Below are 25436 nucleotides of genomic sequence, written 5' to 3'. Positions count from 1 at the left end.
TCTCCGGCACATCTCCCTCTGACCAACCAAACTTACCCCGACTTCCGTCCTGACCAACCACAACTGATTCCTGATTCCCATACAATGGGCTTCACCCTCCTCCCTCCCTCCATTGACATGGTGCTGTGGGAGATGGTTGGCTGTGTTAGACCAGTGCTCATTAATAGACCATCATTTCTGATGGAGATGGATGTGCAATTCTCTGTGGAACAAGAAAGAAACACCCCTTGTGAAAGATAAATGTTATTTGATGGACAGGACAGGTGAAACCTGCTGGTCCCAAAAGTACTTAGAACAGGTCCCAAAAATAAATTTGGAGAGCCAAGGAAAGAAACCCACCAAAAAACACAAAACCCCAAAACAACACACGCCATTTTGTCTCGGTTACACGACAGGGGTGCTTGAGTCTGGTCTCAGTGCTGACGTGGAGCTAAGAGAAAGAAAAGGTGGCTGGTTAGTCAGGAACTGGTCATTGGCAGCAGTTTCCAGAGTCCTTGCAATGGCTTTGTAGGATGGTATCAACAACCTTGTGATGAAGTTGGCAATGAAAGCTATGACCAGGGAGGTTATCAGCAAAACAGTTCAAACCTTAGACAAACATTTCAATGAAGAAACACAAGTGACAACTTACGTCAGCTCTGTCCAGTCACTGGCTGAATGCCATTTACAGGGCCAGAGTTCCGAGTTCAAGAACTACCTGGCTATGATTTAGAGCCAACATTAATGTAGGTAGCTGGGGTGTTGGGGATTTTAAGTACTGAGTATGAGGCACAAGTGGCCACCTGCTCCAACTAGAGATGTGTAGTTTCACAGAGGATGGGCAGTGGAGAGGAGATGAATGTTAAGATATACCAACCAAACCCGCAATAAAATCCATCTGGTGCAAAGAAATCTGAGCACTGTGCAGTTGTGCCACTTTGGTATCAGCCTGCTCTCAGGGACATTTATCAGGCTGGTTCTCTGGAGGGAAGTATGATTAAATACATCAGTGGACAGAATGGGCTCCTAACGAATGCCAATCAAGAGATTCATCATGCCCAAGGCAAGTGATTTTGTTCCAAAGAGCAGCTGAGATGATTTCTGACTAAATGCAGAGATCCAGACATCTTAAAGCCTCCTGAAGATGGATCTTGAAAATGTCAGGATGTCTATTCTTTGTTGGGGACCCAACAATTATGAACTAGGTGGGGTAGGAGAAGGATATTGCTGGCCCTGGAAGCAAAATCGAATTGCTGAAGCTTTGAGGTGGACACAAAATCGTTCTTGCTTATTCTGAATAAGGCCTTTCCAGAGTTTTTAAGTTGCAATTTAATGCTAAAGCAGTGGTTCTCAACCTTTAACATGCATCAGAATCACTTGGTGGGTTTATTAAAACACAGAGAGCTGGACCCCACCCTGAGTTTATGATTCCATAGGCCTGAGTTGGAACCTAAGAGTTTGCATTTCTAGAAAATTCTCAGGTGATGCAGATGGAATACCCTTTGAGAACCACTGTTCTCCAAGGAATACCCTTTGAGAACCACTGTTCTAAAATAATGTTCTCTTCTTTCTTTTAAAGGAGAAACAGGAATTCCAGAAATGCTACCAATTTAAGAATAATGTATTACATATGTTGCAGACTTCATTTTACCAAATTTTGAAACAAATAGATGATTTTTTTTCATTTTGCCAGAATCCCTAAGGAGGTCCTCAGCACGCCCCGAAGAAAACTCTGGTAAAGGACCATCAACAGTCTTTCATTCTCCCTTCCTTGACAGTTCTTTTGCACATTGGCTTTTCCCTAAGTGCAAAATCCCAAGTCAATTTAGAAGACCTGTTTCCTCGCACATGACCACAGAAGGCTGCATGCAGAACACCAGGTAGCCAGGTAAGGCAATAAACATTCAGAAAGAAAAGGAGAGCGAACGTTTGCAAGCGCACTTTAAGCCTGTACATTTAAAGCTGAAGGCCTCCAAACAACCTGATAGGGGAACTTGTGAATGAGCAGTGCTGTTAGAGACATGCTCCCTAAAGCTAAAACAAGAGGAACAAGACCATGGAAGAGCATAGATAACTTTAGTCCATTTGGGGATCTTATGGCACCTGTGGTTTATAAACAGCTTTAGTAACGAGTATTTCAAAACATAGTTCACAGTTTTTAAGAAGATCTGTGCTGATTTTAAAAACTAGATTCTATATAATTTGAATGTTGCCTTTTTTGAATATGATATCTATTTGGAAAAAATATTTACACTAAATTCTATGGCTGATTCATCAGAGTATCTTGAAAGAAAACAACCCCAAGTTGGAAAGAAGCCCCAAGACTGGGTTATCCTGGTGTGATTGCTCCAAGTCACTATTCCCAAGAGACTTGGAGACAACTGCAGAACCTTCAGGCCAAGGCTGTTCTTGGCTTCTGGGCTCTGAGTTTGTATACTCAGGAAACAAATCCTCCAGGGTTAGTGAATAACTGCAAGTGGTTGTTTTTTCCCAATTGCTGTGGAAAAAAAATGTACAGTGTATAATAAACTGTTTTGCTAAAATCTCAAAGAATTCAGAAATCAAACTTCTAGCTATAAACAGTATTAATATTGTTGTTGTAAACTGAACAGGTTCAATATCATGTGCAAAGGTTTACAATGCTTGTTAATACTGCCATCATGAGTCGCAGCAGCATGGGCATTCAGCCTGTGTGGTTTTATTTTGTTTTAACCAGGGATGAGCCATGTTATAGGAGATGCAACTGATAAGTTATCTTGGAAGAGAAGTCTCTTTTTTTTCCTTCTGAAAACACATACCTATGAACTATAAATTTTAGAACAAAAAGTTAGCTGCACTACAGTCAGCAGAGCACATCTTTAGGGGTGGGGTCTATCAGGAGCTGCTGCGTGTGGTGACTCCTCTGTCCGATGAGGTTGCTGCCAGGCTGTGTCTTCTCCTCTGAGTGGGTGGGTGCAGCTCTCTCCTTCATCACCAGCTTTCATGTTACTTTCATCATCTGTCTGACTATAGTTTGCCTGGGAATAAGGAATGTGTCATTTTTTTTTTTAAGATGAAAACTGTTCTCTAAATTAGGGTTATGAGCTTTGATGAGCCCCTCCTCACCCCCAATACACAATTCGTTCTCTCTCTCTCTTTCTCTCTCTCTTGCTCTCTCTCTCTCTCCCTCCCCCAATCCCCCCTTACTGTGATAATCAGGAGGAACAAAATGTTCTGGAACATCATGACATTATGTGCCTTTGTACCTTGTTGAAGAGAGGACAGAAATCTTCCCTGTCCAGACTCTTGCTTTATGTGTACCTAAGGCATCTAACCTAACCCATCACCAGAATATCATGCTAATTAAAAAAAAAATCACTTTCAAACATCCAATGCCTTAATTTTATGAAGTTAGGATGTGGCTGGCCAAGGAAAGTGGTATACCATGTGGCCAGAGGGATGGAGAAGGGCTAAATCCAGGATTTGAATGGACCAAAACAGAGTTTTTGTAGATGCTGAGAGCTAGCCATGACATATTCTGTTTCATTAAAAGTGGCAGCTGAAAAGCATTAACTACAGCTTGCTCTGGTACTTTTGTTAGTGTGCTGATAAATGCATATTTATCTTCAAATGGTCTAAACCCCTTTTATGAGCAGAGGCTAAGTTCACCAAGTCCCTGGTGTTCCCCCCTTTGTCCCTCCTGCATGACCTTGCCCAGGTAGATGCCTAAATGACCTGGAACTGGTGAAGTTGGATTCAGAACCCTTGGGTAAGAGAGGCATATATTTTGGGATAATATCGGTCTTGCAGTAGTGTCAGAAAGTCCAAACAAATACATTTTAATAGTACAAACATTTGTAAAACTTCATCTTTATTTCTTGGCTGTATTAAGAAAAATTACAGTGGGATAAAATTAGATGCAAAGATGAAAAAACCACTAACTTCTGCAGTGTTCTAATGGTTCTATCAGGTTTTTAATAAATTTTGCCTCATTTGCTGAAATAGTGACAGACTAGTTCACATTTAGGGTCCTGAGGAACACCAGCTGGCTAGGCACACCATACAGTAAATGGCAGAGACCACAACTGTTTCAATTCTCCACTGTCATAATTACATCAAAAAGATTTTAAAAATGGTCTAAGAATTTTAAGAGTATTGAAAGCTTTGGGACATATGTATAAGAACAAATGCCACTTTTTATGTGGGTATATATGAAGGACATCTTTTTAGACTTTAAAAAATTCTATTTTCCTAAGAACTAGCTACCGATGTTTAAATAATAATTAATTAATTAATAATCAATGCAGAACAAAAATAATTAATTAATGCAGAACAAAAATGACCAAGTTGCTGAAGTTAAGAAAAAGAAAATCTACGAAAGGAAAAGGCTTGCTCCTTTGGGGCAGGGTTTGTTATAACTAGAGTAAATACTTTTAGAAGCAGCTCCTGGGAACTTTTTTGTCCTAGACATAATCAATCAAGAGAGCATGTGGTATAGCATGCTTCACTCCAAGGAAGGGAGACGAGGATATGGTCAATAAGGTGCTTCTTTTCACACCAAAAGAACCTCCCTGCCCAATCTATTTCATAATAGCAAATATGACATGATTTTTACTTAGTGTTAACCTGATGATTGAGGCAGGAGGAGCTATATTTTCCTTTTTTAAATGTAGTAGCCATGATCGAGTTTGCTATCAAGACTATAGACCTACAGGATTCCATGATTGGGAAAGACTATGTATAAAGTAGTCAAGTCCATAGGCTTGTGCAGCCAAATGACTGAGAAGCATATCATCTTTAACTGTAATGGGGGGATATCAGGACAGCCACAGAAGCCATCTAGACTTATGGGTCAGTGCAGCTGAAGGCATGTCAAGTCACTGCATATAGTTGAGTCCTAGCATTATTTATAAAAATAGAGCAAGCTAGTTCTGAGTCTTAGAGGGGATGAAGGCTTCTCATATACTTACAAAATAATTATAGCAGCTGCCAGGTTTGAGTTGCTTGTCAAGGCACTAAGCATAGTGCCAGACATGTATGTGTTCATGGTAAAACTATAGCATATCTGCCACTATAGGCTCTTTACAGAGTAAAGAGGACAACTGTTGTCACAGGTGAAGACTACTCCTCTATGAGGTAGGTATTATGACAGATGTTCTAGAGGGAATGGAGACTCATAGAGTTTAATAATTTGTTCAAGTTTATGCTGCTAGAATTGGCAAAACTCTTATTCAAAATTGGGTCTATTAGAGTTGGGAGCCTAGGCCTCAGTGATCCTGTAAGCCAAAGGAATTTCCACCTATTTAGGTAGATCCTTGGAGGAGTGGATCATATGCCACATACGTGGTATTTTACATTAATTTATATCTTGCTGAATTTCATAGTGGATTTGAATCAGTTATTCCAAAGATATAAGACTGTAGAAAATTTTTCTCTATTGGAAAATTTATTGTATTATTCTTTTTTTTCTTTAATAATACGTGATTTGTGCTTTTACTTGTGAAGGCACACACATTTAATCTTTTCCCCTGAGTATAGGGGCAACCCATACCAGAAGTGCTGAGCAAGCTTGGACTTTTCCTTCTCTTGTACTAGAAAGGCTGCAAACTTGGATGCTACTTGGACTGGTGTCATTTCATAGCTGCAGATTTCTGGGGCACTGCCAGCGCTATAGAAGTTTCTGTCTCAATTTCCCTAATTAATAGAGTCAAAACTCAACTCCCACAATTGTCTGCCAAATCTCCACTGGACTAGAATGAAAGGTTCATAAACCAGAATGATTTTTTGATATCAGAAGGGAAGGAGATATTTCATCACACAGAAACACCTAAGAGAGAGTGATTGTGAATTTAGGCATCAAGTTATCAGAATTCAGTGTACAGTGGCCACATTTCCTCTTAAATAAGAGGGTACTTACTTGAGAGGAGAGTGATAAAAGGATATTGTATTCAACCTTGCAAGCTGACCTGTGGGTGACAAAGGACACAAACAAGAAAGGTGACATGTCAAGTCTGTGATGCAGTCAAGCTGGTGAATGAGTGGTTGGAAGCCATGCAGAAGACAGAAAATAAGAGTCCAATGGACGAAAGTAGCGGTCTTATCCATCAAACAACCACAAGCTCACAGAGCTTTCAAGAAAAACCACTTCAAACTTCTCCAGGGCCTATGTCTTGAGTGGGTACACACAGGCCTGTTATTTACTCCTAGTCCTTCTCTTTATTCTCCCCTAGAAGAGACTGGGTATGGAAAAGGAAGGAGAGGAAGAGCTACAGATTTACCAGAGGTAATAAAAACTTCAATAGGATCTTAAGCTACTAATAGACTTTCCTTTGACTCATAGCAAGTTAAATTTCAAATTCATTAAAATAAATAAAAACCTAATATTTCATATGGAATGACTGGTTCCCTTAAAAAGAAAATAAATTGGAATTTTAGTTACTATTGTCACCAAAATACAGAAACTGATATGAGCTCAAAGAGAGAGGTCTAACAGCATGTACCACAGCACTGATTACTAACTGCATCTCCTTCCCTCCATTAGGAGAATCAAGAGGGATTCATGGAGGAAGGTCACCCCTAGCAGTTCCCAAGCACCCTGGCTGCTTCATTCCAAGCTAATTTCTTCCGTGGACTGTGGGCTGGCCATAGAAATTGCAAAGAAAAGGGTGCTCCCTGGGTCTGCACTGCAGAACTGAGACTTTGAGAGTCGAAACTTGGCTTTCTGTATAGAGTACTGCTTTGTTGTTGTTTTTCATTCTTGTATGACTGGGCCAACATTTTCAGTTGCTTCTGAAATATGGGCTGTTAAATAAAAATGCTCATGGAACATTCAGAGACAAAACTTTTATGTCATGTTGTTGGGGTGGGGCTGGTGGGCTCCAATTTCCTTGTTGCCACGTTCTCCTTGGGAAAATCTTTCAAAAGTTAATGAGAAGTAGAAGATAATTTATTCTCTCTGCTTCTACTTCCTTCACAAATATAGCAATAGAGGGCCACTGCTGACCTCAGGATGTGGAAAAAACTTGTCTGGCCATTGGACAGAAAGTCTGATGTGATAAAACTACCCAGTGGGTCCTGGGAAGCAGCAGGTCTCATTCTGGTAGACAACTCTGAAACTCCCAGTGCCCCAACAAAACACAGAAAAGAGAAACAGACAAGAGGAAACATATGGGAGTAGAACAATCTCTATGCAGAAAATGCATCCTCTTAAGGACTAGTTACTAATTACATTTACTCCTAACTGCATGTGTTATGCTCAGTAAATTCTCAGATGGATTATCCTCCAGTAAATATGTTAATCTGTTCATGTGCACTCTGATGAACATGGGGTATATAGTACCCCTCCCCCATTTCTTGTGTATGTTTATCACTCCTATTTATTTGCATCTGACATAAGGTGGAAAGTGAGGGAGACGGAGGTCAAATGGTTCAAGGAGATAACGTTTATGGTAATTTAATTCCCTGTGCCCAGTTATCTGTATCTCTTTTTTTAATCTCTAAGGAAAAGCATCTTTCTTAATGATTCTAGAGAAACATGGCCATGAGTCCCCAGGTTTCTGTTAATGTGAGAAGGCCTCTTTTCACTTTCCAAATCAACAGCTCTAAAACATATTTAAAATTTTTACTAGAAAGCATGGCCTAAGGAATACTGTCAGAATATCCTGGAGAGGGAGGGTGGGGAGAAGGAGAGGACACAATGTTTTGAGAAATGTAAAGGACCCAGCCACCAAGGGGCAGAGGCAGCAGTGGGAGGCTGGTTGGTGTGGGGCTGGCTCCTGTACCTGATAGGCCTCATCCTGCAGCTTCTGTTTCAGGTATTCCTCCATCTTGAGCTCATTCTCCAGCTGCCTGACCGAGTCGTCCTCATAGTTCTCTTCCTCTGGCTGCACATAGGGGTCCCCATCTTCTGTAACCCTGGGAATAAACCACAGATGTTGTTCAGGGGCAAATCTCTTTTTTTTTTATTAAAGATTTATTTATTTATGCATATAAGAATGGGGGGTACAGGCCAGAGGTGCGAGGGATGAGAGGATTCTCTCAGGTGAGAGGTGTGGGCAGTGAGAAAGAGTGGGGAGCAGAACAGGTTGACTGAAATACACTGCTGAGGAGAGCAGCGGGGTGTGAGGAGAGGTCTGCTGTGCCATGTAGGTTGCTCCCTGGCTGGGGATTGGACTTGTGCTGAAGTGGCTGCAGTGTCTTAACCCCTTGCACCACCAAGGAAGCCCCAAGGGCAAATCTTAAAAAGAAAGTATGAGCGGAATTCATGTGTGAGCTCTAATTTATTGGCACATCTATTCAGTCTTCCAATTCATTTATTTATTTCTATCCAGTCTTCTTATAGCTAACAAAAAGCTTTAAAAGATGTAGGGGTGGAGAAGTCGTCTCATGAGCAATTTTTCTATGGCTGGTGCTCACTGGTCATCTAGGGTTGCCCTTTAAATGTTGAATCTTAAAAAAGGCAGGCTTGACTTTTGAAAGGATATAGTTTCCCAAATCTGGGGGCTTTTTTTTTTTTTTAAGTGAAAACCAAAAACATTTTCTATAAGGAAAGTGAGCCCTCTAGTGAAATAACTATCGAGACATGCGTTCATAATTCATCCTTGAGTTATGTGCATACAGGCACCCGTAACTGCAGGCTTTATTTTTATAGTAAAAGCAAGCCTCAAAATATCCCCTAATTGATGTCAGGAACATTAATACTCTTAATCCACAGCTCTTGACCTTAAAAGTTTATATTAGCTCTGAATCTAAAAAATCCATTTAAATTGTCTAATTCCACTATGAAGCAGACAGATAAGAATGACCTCATTCACTATGTGTGACTCTATCTCCAGCTGCCCATCCCAGTATATATAAATCTCTTTGTGGACCAAACATAAATGCACTTTCTAAATCATATGACTGAAATATTCTCAGGATACACACAGTACATGTTTAGGTAGCATGGTGTTTTCAAGTACAAGTTTTTGGGTTGGAACTTAAAAGTCATTGTTCATGTTTATTTATATCTCTACTACATGTTCTGGCTATTTTTAGAGGTCTGGGGCCATCCTAAGTAAGTCAGTGAGCACGATGTGGATGTTTTCTCCCCAATTCCTGCAGCCAGGTTGGTAGCTGGTGCTGGCCCTGGCACACCAGGAGGGCAGAGTGGGTAGCTTTACCCATAATCTAGGATCTTAGGAATGGAACAAGAAACTTTCAGAAAACTACCATGTAAATGCTTAATTATAAAAATATCAAATAAATGTTTGTGCCAGACTAAATTGATGACAATTAACTCACAAATAACTCATTGTTCTGAATCATAAATCACTGAATTCTAAATTATAAAGGGAAGCAAAAGAAAGCAAACTAAGATTAAAAGAGGAAGCAAACTGAATTATAACTTTTGTTTTGATCTTATGCTCTTCTTTTTCACAGATGCTTTTCAAACCATGTCTAGTTATAATTACCCATTATTATGGTCTTTTGCTCACTGTTTGGGTTGAGACCCAAAACACAGAAAGCCTTCTGGCTAGTTTCTTCTTTAAGTCTTCAGAAAATCTACTAGGGATGTCACCGATGTTGCTGGCTTCTGTCAAATGACAGAAGCCTACTTGGATGAAAACCTTTGCAAAACATATTTTTTCAGGTTCAGATTCATACATATTCAAAACAAATCAACCAAATTAGATTTTTTATAATTAGCTTTTATACATTTATTTCAATTCCAAGTGCTCACACCCATTTGGACATCACAGGGTCCTCAGGTGGCAGGATGACTTAACTCTTGAACTAGTCCACGAGTTCTAGAAGTCTGGGAGCCACTTTTTAATGCTATTTTGCACAAAGCTAGCACTGTACTTTGGTGAGTCAATAAGCATTGATTGGTTTATGCTGTTGATAGTCTGAAAATTGTGAGGGGGAGCACACATGGATGGAGAAAACTGCGTCATCCCTATCCAAAATAAATGAAGCAAGCGTGTTTTTACTTTCTCATGAACCCTTGGAGTTTCTGTTACTGAGAAAATACCCCCAAGCAGTAGCTACTCACACTTCACCACGCATGGTGCTTGGGGCAGCGCCACTGTGCATATATCCGGGTTTTCGGGCGTGGATTTGTGCTAGAAAAGCCTTTTCAGAGGTTGGTGATGGAACTAGATCCTCAAACTGAGTCCGGGCATATTCAGAATCCACGTTACTCTCGGCTTCACTTCCCACCTCTACTAGGAACAATTGAAAGAAAGAGTGACTTGTTGGATGTTTCCTGAACAGCTAATAAAAGACAAGGCTTATATGACATAAATCAACCCATGCTACATAAAGCACTAAGCAGTTATTGGGCATCAGTCAGTGAGGGTTTACTTTTCTCAGAATAGGAATTGACGCTGACTAGAATTACTATAAAATCATTGGGTATACAGCAGTTTCTTTTTTTTCCTGGAATTGTTATAAAGAATTTTTGTGACTTAGTAATTAACAATTCCTTAAGAATTCTTTTCTCCCCTTTATAAAAATCTTCACAGGAACTGTTACTTTTGTTTCCTATTACTTTAAGTTAGGAAGTATGAACCTAAAATATTAATTTGCTTAATATATCAAAGCATTATAAGAGTATAAACTGATAGTACCTGAGACTTCCAGAATAGGAATAACTTTTTTAGCCATTGTTTGCTAGGGCAGTAGGAACATGCCATTCATGCATTAACTATTTTCATTTTTATCCTATTGGATAAACTTAATAACAGCAACAATTTTTGTTACTTTAATTCTTATTATAGAGGTTTAAAAAATTTAAATCCATTTTTTGTTTTAATATTGGATCTTTATTCTTTTCTTCATTTTCAAACTTTCTGCATTATGCATGTATTCTAGTATAATTAGCAAAATATAAACCTTACTAAAAATTGTGAATTTACCATGAAAATATCACATATACATTTTTAAATATTAAATTTTTTAATGTAAATTGACATGAATATTTACAGCAATCACTAAACTACCAATATATATATTTATTTATTTTAAAATTTATTTTATACATATTTTACATCATTCTTCATTTTTATACAATGTATGCTTTCTCCTCTCAGGTGCAGTCCCCATGAGATTCCCACCACCTATTCACCAGTGCACCATCACCATAGTCCCTTGTGCTCTTCCCACCTGTTTTGATCCTTCTCCTTCCTCCTTCCCTGCACAATTTCTCTGATTTATAGTTGCCTGCTGATTCTGATTTTTAATTTATTATAATTACTCCCCCCCCATCCCTTATTTGTTTCCTCTACATTCCTCCTGTAAGTGAAACCATCCGATATTTTTCTTTTTCTTTCAGGCTTATTTCACTGAGCATGATCCCTTCCAGCTCCATCCATGTTGCTGTGAATGGCATGAGTTTATCTTTCAAAATATGACATATATATTTAAAAGATCTTTTCATATTCAACAACGAACAGGTCTATAACTGAAGCTCCTAGAATTTATGTGTCCTTCTGTGATGGCCAGCAGACAAATGAGAGGGGCCCCTGGACACACCTGAGTTCAGCTCTTTCACGAGAGAGGACATGGTGTTAGTGATGGAATCTGCTGCGACTAGTAAGTCATTCCTTAAATTTCTTCTTGAACCTTAAGTGAAGAAGAAATAATAATTAAAAATATAAAAACTTCCAGTTTTCTCTCTCTGATAGAACCACTAGGGAGTGGGAAACATGGACACAGAAGGTCTCCAGAGTGCAGGAAGGGGGAGGATTCTTGCTTTGTTGTTGAGAAATGGGCGAAAGATGGAGGGCTGGTATTGTATTAGCACCTTGTAGGATATTTATTTATCTTGAATTGGAGTAGACCATATTTGTCTTTGGTAGAGAAATATTATTGATATTTCAGGCACATTAAAGGATAAATGGACATTTGCTGACTGCACATAGGAGTGGGGTAGAGTGTGTACCGAGGACTAGTCACCATATAGTTTCCAAATAGAGGATTTACAGAGGAATCTATGTAGCATGAGCTCTTCATGAGCTGGGAGCTTCCGATAGGCCACATTTTATTCTGTCCTTTCTCAGAAAATCATACTTAGTAAAATAATAGAGATATGAAAATTAAAAAAGTAGATGAAAACACTAATTATAGCAGAAAGCCCAAATTAATTTAAAATACTGTAAATATCTTCAAAACATTATTTAGGGAAAGGAAATTTTTCTCTAAAATTTTTTTAAAGTTATTTGGAAGAGAAAGCTGTTATAGGTCTTCCCCTTTTCCTTACGAGTACATCATTCTCTCCTTTTAAATGTATTGAGGTTTTATTACCATACACCTGGATGAGAAGGTCTATTGTCTTACACTCTTGCTATCCCTGAGTATTACTGATGTTAAAAACATCTTTTTAATCTATTAGGCAAAAGGTCAAAAGGTAATACTTACTAAAATTTGTATTGCTACAATTATTTGTGATGTTGAACATCTTTTCATAGCTTTATTAGCAGTTTGTATTTCATCCCTAATTACGAAACTGATTGCGACCTATTTTAGAAATGATTTCCTTGTGTCTTTTTTTGGTCTTTTGACTTTTCTTTAGCCTTAAAATCGCAGTCATCTATTTCTCTTTTCCTTACATTTGTATCTGAAGACTTGGAAGAAAGTTCATGATGGGTTTCTAATTTAAAGAAAAATTGTGGGCCAAAACACTATTGACTTATTATGTGTAAATAAGGAGTATGTGTTTATGAAAAAAGAGTATACATATACATGCTTATATATATACTTACATATCTATCTATTTAAGCACAAAGTTGATAAAGATCAAGCCATTAATAGTGTGTACTAGGAATGAGGGTCTGCAGGAGGAATCTTTTTCTAATTTTCTATACATTTTAAAAAGTGATAGGTAAGAAAGTTTTAAAAGGTGTTAAAATATTTCTAAATGACCCTGGCAGTGTGGTAATGAAACAGGCAGTTGTGGGCGAGTGCTGTTTGTCACTTGGTATCTCTCTGAGCACCTCCATTAACCATGGAGTTTACAGAGGTAACTACAGAGGCAATGATTCAGCTCTGCAGAGAATCTGGCAAAATGTGATCATCTCCTTCTTGGTCACCTCATGGCTAAAGAGCTGGGATTGCTTACTCCCAATCTTAAATTTGCTTTAATGTAAAGAGAAGAAAGCAGGACATAAGATCGTTCAGAATTTAAAAATAGATTCCATTTAAAATTTCCTGGGATATTAGTGAAAGGATTCCCTACTCTTAATGAGCAAAGATCCACAACAATGGGGGCTGGCATAGAAGTCAAAGGAAGGTGAGAGGGTGAAGTGAGAACATTTTAGTGGGAGTTTGTAAAACATCTCTCAGGAAGACCTTGGAACACCCATGGTGAGGTTCTGATGACTCTGACTGGATCCCTCAGTAGACCTTGGTGACTTATTTGTCATGTAAAAGTAGAACACAACCAAAATAAAACCACTTACTTTGTGCAAATGCCTCTTGTACATCTCCCCCGACCCCTGTGAGAGAATCCTGAGGCGTGTGAGTCGGGGTGGAGCAGGTAGATGCAGACCGCACGGGCATGGGGATGGGCCTGCTGATGGTGTGGCTGGGGGAGGAGCGAGGGGAACTTGCCCCCTGGGTCTGGAGAGACAATGCAAGTCGTTAATTTGTTTTCCTCCCCAAAAGTCAAATGCCATCCCTAAGGCCTCAGTCAAATGTTAAAAACATTGACAATGAAATTCTGCAGCAGGAGGAAATTTGAGAAGCTAATTCTAAACCTGAGTTGAAGGGGCAGGTAATTTAGGAACTTATTTTATATATATATATATATATATATATATATATATGATATATATATAGTTGGAACTTTTGGCTGCATATGGAAAGCAAAAATATTAGTCCAGCATTATTCTGTAATAAAAGAGAGGTGTGTTTATGTAATGAAACTAATGTTAAGTGGTGATAATTACAATTCTCTCCTTGAAGGAAGTTCTATGTAGAATAAAGAGACATTAAGGAGAATTTTAAAAATGTAAACTAGGAAACTATTTGGGATGGATGTGGTTTATGCACTTGTGAAATTTTCAGCCTGTTTGCTCTGATATCATCTTTAAAGGATTATTTACAGTTTAAATCATGCCATGCAATAATAAGCATACGAAATCTCAAATTAAGACTCAGATGAGCTGTAAATTGTTTAATCCCAAATTTTTTTTAGTGGAAGTTGACTTTGTCAAATTACTCTGTGATTCAGGGACTCAAATAGGGAAGAGATAAGAAAATATTGCTTTCTAATTTTTGGTGATTATTTCCTAAAGAAAATATCCTTTTCTTCATCTGTGAAAAAGTATTATATCAGGACAGTAATAATAGTGGGACTTAAAAATGAGTAAAGAAAAAAAAAAGGGAGAATAAAACTAATACTACTGCAGTGACTGTCACATGTTGAATTTCATGACTTTGTTTCTACAAGGAGACACCTTGGGAACTTTTTCTATATTTTAATAATTAGTTAACAAAGGAAGTCAGTCACATATGAGTAAGAAAATACAATGAGCTGCTCAAGTGCATTCACAGCAGATTGGGTGTTCACATAAATTTCATTCCAGTCTATTGGGTCCAACCAGAGAGAGCAAGGACACTCCCACAGCAAGGTCCAGAGATTCATCAACTCATTCTCTCTACACGTGCACCCTAACAGCAGTGCCCCAGAGTATTCCATTTGGATCTTTGCTGTGGTTTTAGCTGCTTGCAGTTAAAGCACATAACATCAATCCTGTAAAACGCCATGCTGTTAACTTTCCAGGGTTGAGACCACACATAAAAGTCAAATCTATAAATTGAGAAAAATCCAGGATTAAAAACAAAGAAAAACAGAACAGAGCACAGACAACAGCTCATGTGATGCCCAACGGGCTGAGGATAGCACTCTTTCACTCTCAACAGTACCTTGTAATGGTCTGTCCAGGCCCAAGGAAGAGAACTTTGCCCGGTCGCGATCTTTGTAGCCTGCTTGCCCAGCCCCATCAAGGATAGATCTGGTTTTCCCACAGACTTTGGTAGCTCAGTCTCATTACCATGGAACTGTTATTTCTGAGCTACCAGGGTATCCCCAGCTTCCTAGGTCAACAATAAATGACTTCATAGTTAAGTTGTGCTTTCCCAGGCATATAGGTTTTTCTCATGTATTCTCATTGACTTCTCTCCATGACCCACTGAAGTGGACATCATTACTCTAAATGTGTGGTTGCGGATACGATGTTCAGAAAGGTGAAAAGAACTTCTCAGGAGATGGAGCCAGAGTGGCTGGGTAGTGTCTGAGCCAGTGCACTGCCTGCCCTGGGCTGCAGAGATCTTGGTGGGCTGTGGCTGGTGACACAGGTTGGTTTGCTGCCCCGAGGGTTAATTCCCCCATCAACCCCTGTTGGGTATCACTTTCAAGGCAGGACCCTCAGCAGGGCTCCATGTCCTTTTTTAATTGTTTCCTTTGCCAAGGAACTGGTCACAGTAGGGAGAAAGGGCTGGAGATGGGAAGTTGGACAGAGGGGTTGAAAGAATAGGCTATACTTGGCTACATGGTGTGAGTTACCTCTCAACTCTGGGAAGCCAGATCCTCTTCTGTGGTAGGACGTTCACCATAATAATACAGCTGTTTTGTATGGAATTCATATTGTATAAAGCACATTTACATACACTGCTTTGTTTCATTTTCTTAGTAATCAGTTCGAGGAATGTTAGTAGCTTATATTTGAATGGTAGTTTATAATCTGTAAAGCACTTAAACCCAAATACTTCACTAAATCCTCCTAAAAGTCATATGAGGTATCATTACTAGTCTCATTTTTCAGATTAGCAAACTGACATCTCAGTTTATTGAGCAAACTCAGAGGGGTTAATTGCATTTTCCCAGGTTTCTGAGCTAGTGAATGGCAGAGATAAAATGGATAAACCATCACCCAGTCCCATCTACACTTCACTAAGTGTAGCAAGGCTTAGCCATCTAAGGGCTTACCAGCACATGCCAGGGCAGGGACCCACCAGAGAATGATGCTGGAACAGGGGCCTAGTACTTCCTATGAGGCCAGACCCCACCTTGCTGGGTCCCAGGGAGCCTTGTGAATGCCCAAGGGGGTGGAAGAGCCTTTGGGCTATTTATCGTTCAGCACAAGAAGTACAGATGCATAGTCTTTTATCTGTACTTTGGAAATCCAGAGAACAAGAGATTTTGTTTCATAATGAATTTGGTCCTAACTGATGAAAGCTATTTTATGGTATCTGCTGAACTACATTACATTTCTATAACATAAAAATTCTGAATTCTGGAACATATCTGGGCCCATGATTTCAGATATGGGATTATGCATTTTACCATGTTAATGGCTGTTCTGGGACCATAAATATTCCACTAGGCTCTCCAACACAGCTCATGGGGCTGCCTCCCCTCTAGCCCCCACTACATCTGGGGGCTTTTTAGCCTTCCTTATGTGAACAGCTTACCTCTTGGCAGCTATTCCTGTTTCTCCTCATCCACTGGGCTCTCCTGCTAGCTGTCTGAGGTATTCCCAGCCCTGCCTCTCCTTACTGAATGCCTGATCTCCACAGCCAACTTTTCCTATTACTTTCTGTCTGCCTCCTGTCTTCAAAACTCCTATTAGTGGTTCTGTGTTAAGAGAAAAATAATTGACCATACTTATGTGTTAAGGGGGAAACAATTGACTGAATCTAAATTACACCAATGTCTGGATGACTAATAGCTACCATCTCCTAAATGAATCTCTAATTGGTGCAATTTCAAGCAGTCTGATTATGTGAAGAATGTAGGTAGAAGATTCTGTGCTGAAGTAAAGGAGTTAGTTGATTTTTCTCACAACTTGCAATTCCCAAGTCAGGTCTAGTCTTTACACAGATTTTGGGGGCAGGACTGTGGTTCCCTGGGTGATCACGGCCTGTCTTTTTTTTTGTCAGGACATTGTCCTGTTTGATGCATAGTGCCTTCCTAGGGCTTACTGCTGGGAACACCATTTTGGGCCTTCTTTCTTTTCTGTTCTTAAAGGGGCACTAGGAAAGAACAGTTGCTAATTGGCATTGGGTGGATATGAGGAGATATCATCTTCACAGGTAGTAGTAGCCTCTACAGAATGACCTCTGGCTTGGTCATAAAGCATGCTTGTTGCTAACTACTTCAGAAGAGTTAGAGTGAATAATCTCTGTGACCATCCTTTCCTGGAAATTACCTGCTGATTAATGGAACAAAGACTTAAGGGGCCATGGTCCATGCAGATCAATATATAGATCTAAAATTCCTGAGAAGAGAGCTGATTTATGAGAGAAGGAAAATATACATCATACTTGGCAAATTTAAAATAGCTCCCTTCCCAGAGAATAAATGAAAAATTCATTTCTACACTCCATGCTGAGTTCACCCAACCTGCTGTTGAATCAATTTTTAAAAGGTCTGAAAAGATTCATAAATGTTCTGAGTTTTCCAGAAAGTATTTTGGTTTCCACTCAGCACCAGAAAGAAGGAATGAAGGAAAGGACCAAGTGAACCAGTGCACCTCGGAGACATGGCAGAGTGGCCACCAGGAGACAGGAGTGGGCAGCACTATATACAACCTTCCCTGGGCCTGAAAACGCCACCTCTCAGCTTGTCTGTGAATCAGGTCTAGTTTAATAGGCCTATTTTTATACTTAGCAGCCTGAGAAGGCAAATCAGTGTTTAGCTACATTCAGCTTTCTTTCATCCTTTCTTCCAACACACATTCACTGACTATCATCCTACCCATGATAATGCCTACACTTGGGCTTCTAAAAGAACTTGTGTACAAAATATTGTAGGGATATAGATGAAGCCATGCATTCTGACTGTCAGGCAGAAGCATCCTCTGACTTGGGTCTTAATAGTAGAGATCTCACCAGGAAAATGAATAACTATAAGAAAGTGAAAATCAGAATCAACAAAAAACTATGAAACAGAGACACTTTTGGGGAGGTGGGGGGCGGGAGGGGAGGGATTGGGATCAGAATGGGGGGGTTGCAATTGTATGGGGAATATAAAAATAAAATTTATTAAAAAAAACTTTTAATCACAGCCAGTGAATATTCAACTTTGAATTATGTATCCTATGTGCAATAAATAAGATTTTTTCATTTTCTATGTATCTTTATAATATGTGATGCTGATCAGTAAAAGACTATGTTTCACAAAAACACTTTGTTACCACTCTAGTTGGGGATAATAAAATTATAAATTAAGAGTTAAAAAAAAATAGTAGAGATCTCTAGGCTGAAAAGAGGAAGGATTAATTGGAGAGAAGAACATGCTGGGCCTTAGAATATCATGAGTAGAGCGGGAGGCGTGAGGGCACTGCAGAGAGCTGTGGAGGCCAGGGTAGCTGACCACTAGGCTCACATAGGCTTGCTGTGCCCAGTGAGAGGAACAAGACTGGGAGGGGCTGGAGCCAGATTGGGGCCTCAAATTTATAAATTGGGACTCAGTCATAAAAGGAGCTCAGTGTTTATCCACAACTAGAGGTCATCTTCCAAGATTTTTAAGTAGAGAAATAATTTTTACTTTTTCTGGAATTAATGAACCAACCACTAATTTTCAAAAAGGATGAGAGAGAGAAAGACAGAGAGAGAGAGAGAGAGAGAGAGGTAGAGTGAGGGAGAGAAGATACTTTTGCACACTAGATGTTAGTCCTTAAACCGTAGTTGATTATTTCTGAAGTGCAGTGCCCACCCCAACTCCCACCCCCTCACTTTTGGTTGTTCATTACTTGGCAGAACACACACTGGCAAGGATGAGCAGGGGAGGTGGAATCTAAACTGGGAAAGTTTGTCGTTTCTGGCCTGCAACATGTTTGGAAGAGTAGGAATCTGACTGATTATGATTTCCTCAGTTGACCAACAACCCATATATAGCGACGAGAACAGGTCTAGCTAACCCCAGTCATTATTTCTAAGAACATTATTAAGGAGGTCTTCCTGAACTTGAAATCAGGACTCTTGGTTTTAGACTGAAACTTAATACTTGGAAGTGGAAGCATACTAGAAACCCTGAAACATCCATCACTGAAATAACATTCCAGCTGCCTTCATTATTAAACTTTTTATGAGTATTCTTTTTATGGTTCCATCCATAAATCTTAAAAATACACAAAAAAGAAAGAGGTTAGGATAATTTCGATTCAAGTTTTGTAAAAAAAAATTTATTGCTCATGATACCATAATCATCATATTATGTTACAGGCACTATTTTTTTTTTTTAAATTCATGTTCTTTCCTCAAGGGGGATAAATTCATGCATTACTTCTAACAAGAAACATATAAGTAGGAATTATCTATATCAGTATAATAAAATACATTGAACCACACAGACTTATGATAAAGCAAGTAGAGGTTATTAAATCAAGCACAATTTGTTATGTGCGGTGTCTTAAATCTGATTTTACAAAGATAATGTCCCCAGAGGGCAAAAGCTCAGAAATAAAAACAGAATTTAGAAGCAGATGCCAGACTAAAGCCTCTAAATTCTCTCCTTAGATCATGTTATGCCAAAGAAGTCTATTTATTTGGATGGCATTTGTTTATTTCCTTGTGGAACTTCCTTAAACATATGGGGTTTTTGCCTTTAATTTTGACTGACCGTCAGTGTAAGAAATCAGTTCCATGAAATCTACTAGTGCATGCGTCCATTTTATTAATCACTCCTTTTATAAAACTGAGAGTGAAAACTTTTTATATTTTATGCCAACAGAAATTTTGGTCCTCTGAGAACTGGCATTTCAATACTGATAAAACCACTCATTAAGTTTTTCCTTTTGTGCCTCCTTGTCAGAAAGCACAGAGTAACACCCTTGTCCCTCAAGATTAGCATATTTGCATTTTTTCTGAGGTTTTGCTTTTTCTGTTTCTACTTTGTGAAGTCATTGTTTATGTCTTTTGTTTCAAAATGCCTCAGGTCCTTTATGAAAAAAGACCTGAGTAGAAAAGCAAATAAAGAAGTGAGTAAAACAGGCAAGGCCCTCCCCCACACCCCTCTCCCCCAGACAATGCAGGGCCCACCTCAGGTGTCATCCCTAAAGGCCCTTAGGTAGCTGTGCAGCAGCACTTGCTGTTGGCGGGCTTTCCATGATGCAGCAGCTACCAGTGGCTCCCTGGAGAGGAGCTGGGAGGAAAGGTGACTGTAGTAACGTTTCTATGAACGCTGCCATGGTTTGGCTCTCTGCATCTGTCTGTTTATAAATTCCCTGGTCCACTGAACCTTTCCAGAATGTGTTGCCTGGCAAATGGTAGAGAAGGGGCCTCAGAGCAAGGCTGACAGAGGACTGGATGACTCCCTCTCTCTCCCCATCAGGAGGAGGAAAGTTATATTTAAACCTTGTTTCCCCTTTCTATGCACATGCTAAATATGAGACTGGAAAGAAAAGAGACTTTGCAAAGAGAAGCACCGCAGCAAGGCATTTTTCTCTACCATGATCTAAGTGTGTCGCAAGTATTGATACAATAGCATACCCCACGTATGCATTTATGGGCAATTATACAGACTGCAAATGTGTGTCTTTCACCCAGGGACGCTGTCTCTTATTAAAAATTGACTTTAGTAAAGTAACTTTTTTCACAAAGTACAAATTAATGTAATACATTGTCTTTATTGTCTGACAATACATATAGATTTTACACTTTCCTTTTTACAGACCATGGGAATTGAGGATAAAAATGTGTCCAGCATTTTGCAAACATTCTTCGTTACACACAAACACACACAATGAATAATAGGAAAGAGAATACAGAATTAAAAGTTATGTTGAAATTGGATAGGCTGTGGTTCTAATTGATCCGTGGGAATCATGTGAAATTTTTTGATAAGACTAACAAGTGGACTATATTGTCATACACAGCTTAGTACATGCACTTGACATTAAAGCTGCTTTTATTTTGCTTCTAGTTTATTATTATTTTTTGAGTATGCTGCTCCCTCTGCTGGCTTCTGACTGACCACAGGATTAGACAAGAATGTCCATTTCGGCTACAGTTGGAGCATTAAATGCCCCTATTTCCAGAGATGATGTAGATAAGGGCCTGGGAATTCCTATAGCAAAAAGGTTCTTGGTAATTAAAAAAAGGCTGAAAGTTGCCTATTCTCTTGATATTGTCAACCCATCATAGGGATTTTGTTGGGAAGAACTAAACAGTGGGAAGTGAACAGTTACTGAGTACAGCCTTTCTCACATAAGATTGAGCATATTTGAGTGAGCAGTAGGGGACAGGGCATAACAATTATGCCATGAAAAGAGATGTAATTGGCAGATTTTTATAGAAAGAGGTTCCACATCTTTTTAGTAAAATGCAAACTGCTGAATATTCACAGCATGAGAGGATGTTGAAGTCAGCTTCCTAGTGCTGTGGGTTTTATCTACCATAGCTTTAGTGACTGTGGTCAGTATATTTCTATGAAGAGAAGGGTCTGATCAACAACCCAGAAAGGTATTTGATTGGTTTGAAACTGAGACCCCCCCCACCCCTGGACATCTCAAAGTTTCCAATAAATTACAATTTTTTCCCTTTTCTGAAAGATGCAATAGTTCTTCTATTGGTGCCGACAGTAGTAATAGTTATAAAAAATTGCTAAATTTTATATATCTCAATTCAAGCACTACATTGAAAAGGAAGCAAATTAGTATGATTTTTTTTCTCTTTCCAAACTGAAGCATGAACATACATTAGAGGCAAATGCAATGAGAAAAACAGCAGGACGGCAGGCCCCTCCACTGTTAGTTAAGACCTGCAGTAGGGAACATAACTTACTCCCTGCTTCAGTTCTTCTTCCTACAGAAAGATTGAATCAATAATAGTTAGATTACCCAGGGTTCCAATAAGAGCATGTACACAGTGTGAAGGAATGCAAGGTAAGGGAAACATGGATTGGCAGTTAAGCCTCTTTTACCTCAATGACTTCAGTTTCAAGGCTATTGAGGTACTTGAGACTCCAGCTCCATCTCTTTCTCCATCTGTTCAACCACCTCTCAATACAACCTTTCTCTCTATCTTAAGTTTGTATATCCTGATACAGTCACTGTGCTCCAACCAGGCTGACGCTAAGATGGTGGGTGGTAATTAGACTCATAGCTCATCACTATGGTGACAGAAACTGTAGCAGGGAGCTGTTTCAAAGTTTCCTGTCAGTCAGTGAAGGGAAAGATGTGTTCAGCCCTCTTCACTTGGTAATTTGGAAAAGAAAGCAGAAAAAGCTTCTCAGGATCAACAAATGAGAGGATGGGCCAGAAAATAGCAAGAGGTTATTAATTTTCTAGTCCTGTCTTAGCATACGCAGTATAGCCAAAACTGAATTCTATACTTTTTATGTCTAATACACTAAAAAGTAAATTTTGCTTAATTGCAATAAAGCATTCCCAACACTGATGGTAGGAAAAATAGACTAAGACATAAAAATAAAGAAAGAAAACAAAAGAAAAAACAGCAGTTCTGGGACACAGTAAGTTTTTGTAAGTATTTGTTAACTAAAGAAAAGAAGAAAAGGAAGGCAGCAGGAAGGAAAAAGCGAAAGAAACTCAACCAGTACAGAAACAATAATGATGTTGCATCAGGCATGGGGGAGGTCCAGGCACTGAAGCAGGCTGCCCGAAGGGGTGTGGCCACCATCATTCTGTCTGAGGGTCATTTCCTGCTTTTGTCACTGCACAGGACCAGTCCACACTGGTTCATGAAAGTCTGCATCAGGCAGGATGACCACAGGGGCTGGACATTTTCACTGCGCTGACTCTGGACACGTGGTTGTAATAGTTTACTTTTGACTTGAAATATAATTTAGTGTATACTGAAGAGTGGATACAGATTTATTAAAGGAAGGATGCTACTTCCCAGTAGGAATAATCAACTTTAACACTCTGCAGAGGATATCTATAGATCATCCCTAAAAAACAAGTAAGAAGATATCCCCCTTTGTAGTTTGCATTTAAGTTTGGGAAACATTATGTGACTTGTTGGTAAAGCCACATACAGGTGAGATAAAATATTTTACTGAAATTAGTGGTTATTCCTTTTAATAAAACTATAATAACCAAAATTATCTAATGACTGTAGCTTAAATTTCTAAATTAGACATTAACTTATGTTCAATTTGGTCACAATTGTTAAAAGCTATTAAAAAGAAAATATTTCTAATAAGACTAGTTTCATTAGAGGAACTGGAAGTAAGCCAAGCAAAAGTTATCTCACAAAGGAACTTAGTGGTTGTGTTCTGGAAAATGGGTAAGAATGAGCTCTATAATTGACTGCTACCATTCATGGTAGCAGTAAGATGACCCAGTATATGAGTTTGAAAACATATTTTGTGGGAAATCACACAGAACAAATTGGAAAAACCACTGTATATTATGAACAAAGTTTTTTGTTTCTGTTTTACACAAATGTTATACTCATAGTGTCAGCCACCTTCCCTTAGGTGGTGATGGGATGTGGAGTTCCCAGTGTCTTTGGCTTTGACCTGGGGTGGGGGTGGAGTCCACAAAGCCTATATGGAATTTGCTTTGGGACATCCTTTTCCCCCTAACAATAGGTCTAGGCAACATTTATTTGTAAATGTCTTACCTTTAGTAGCTTCATGAGACCCTCTAACTGGACCATTAGCTCTCTCCGGCTCTCCTGGAGAGCAGACATTCTCTGTTCTAGCTCATCCTTGCGCTGTCTAAGAAAGAAGCAGTCATCATCAGCAACAGCATTTGACTCACTGAAATAATCACGTTTCCAATCTTGGACTACCTGGAAAAGACCTAGGGATCTTTGATGTGGTTATTAGGGAAAATTTTGTCAAATGAATGAACAATAATAGCTTAAATTATATTTATTTGTTAGGAACTGTGTTAAACTCTTCCATACATCCCTTGCTACTATGAGCTAATAATTTAATGAAATCTTTTCTGGATGCTCACTGCCATAAACTCTGGGCTGTTCCATTGAGCTTCCTTTAGACAACAAACTAAAACAAGCTATTGAAAAAGGTCATATCCTTCAAACTCAAAGACTCTTCTGTGAATTTAACAGAAAGTACTGATCACCTCAGTATTTGGAGACTGAGTTAGAAAAGTATATTTTTCATCTTTTCCATACATAGCATGCAATGTGGTTGGTGCCTTTCAGAGGTGAAATATTAATAGTATATGGTAATTATAGTCATTCTAAATTTCCTGGTTTGAGTTTGTTTTCATAAAGTGAAATCAGAATAAAGGAGTTCCTATATAATTGTTCTAACTGAAAATAATCTGTAAGGTCTGTGTTTATTTAATTTTGTTTTGTTTTGCAGAATGTCTATTAAACTGTCAATAAAACTGGAAACCAGAAAGGACAGTGTATACTCGGTCATTTATGTTGACATTAAAAATTACCAAAACTATTTTTAAAAGGGGAAAATGAATAAAACAATACATAGAAGAGTACTAATACTTCATATTTCTGAAGCATATGGATATTTTTCAAATCAATTTCCAAATCTGTTATTTCATGACCATTAGTGCTCCAAAGGCTTCTGAGTCTGAAATATTGGACCTATGTTTTAAAAATGTGTGGCTGTTTTAAACATGTATGTGTTAATATATGAGTGGGTATGCCTGGTCTCACTGTCAAACCCACAATATCAAGTGGAGTTACAATAGGGACTCTGAGATGAAAATCGACAATATAAAAATGTCACACTGAGTTAGGTCAATGACTTATCCAGTTGAAAGATATTTTGTGGGAGGACAAGCTATGGATATAAATGAAATATTTTCAATTTATTTTCACATAGGCTTTCTATAGAATGAATTATGAATTTCAAATATATAAACATATCAACCCTTTGTGAATATATTTATATTTAGCTTTTATTGCCATGTAAAGCTTACTCCTGGAGCAATGCTTCCTTTTATTTCCTTTACAATTGTTTCTTTTCTGAGTCCAGAGCATGAGGAACATCATACTTTATAGACTTTAGTGAGTATTCCTGGACTGAAGCATTCTAATTGTAAAAGACCTGTCCCATTAAAAAATGTTATCAGTGACAAATCCACTACTGTTTTTCTTTGACCTTATCTGCAAATGGTGCTATAAACACATTCACAATAGGGCCTGGTAGAAAGGTGATAATGTTTCTTATTCCCACTTCTCTTGTAACTACTACTATTCAATTCGTGGTCTTTGGTCACAGGAATAATTTGGAAAGGTTGAAACAAAATTCTAATACCGATCTAAAATCTATTCAAAAAACTTAACAAGTATTAATTTCAAATTAATCAATATAAGAAAGCTTGTACAGTTTTCTTATAGTAGTCATCTTTTACAACATGGCACACATTTGATTGAATTAAGTTAAAAAAGTTGATTTAATAATGCCTTAGCTAATCTTGTCTATGAATGTTTGTATCAGCGGTTATCAAATGTGGTTCTGCTAACAATCTGGTGCAGTCTCCACCATGACAAAGAGAAATGAGGAAACAAGGTCTAAGTAGTTATTTTATTTT

At 38.6% G+C, this 25436-nt stretch overlaps 1 protein-coding gene across 10 annotated transcripts in view; it reads right to left on the bottom strand.

The window, feature by feature from the left end:
* Window positions 1-289: 289 nt before the first annotated feature.
* DTNA (dystrobrevin alpha) overlaps window positions 290-25436 on the bottom strand; it is a gene marked incomplete at both ends in the record, with an annotated part of 118948 nt that continues 93801 nt past the window's right edge. For 4 of the 10 annotated variants that reach the window (XM_084252321.1, XM_084252322.1, XM_084252323.1 and 1 more), the window contains 2 exons: window positions 21697-21747; window positions 23530-23626. In XM_084252321.1, coding sequence (XP_084108447.1) covers window positions 21697-21747; window positions 23530-23626 — 148 coding nt within the window. Of the gene's footprint in view, window positions 431-7739; window positions 7873-9991; window positions 10161-11472; window positions 11563-13397; window positions 13558-19189; window positions 19229-21696; window positions 21748-23529; window positions 23627-25436 lie in introns of those variants that run through there. The other 6 variants (XM_084252313.1, XM_084252317.1, XM_084252319.1 and 3 more) reach the window with 3 other exon arrangements.

Source organism: Talpa europaea (genome assembly GCF_964194135.1).
Source record: "Talpa europaea genome assembly, chromosome: 13".
Lineage (NCBI taxonomy): Eukaryota > Metazoa > Chordata > Mammalia > Eulipotyphla > Talpidae > Talpa > Talpa europaea.
The sequence above is the reverse complement of the archived record's forward strand: the minus strand, read 5'-3'. Positions and strand labels throughout refer to the sequence as shown.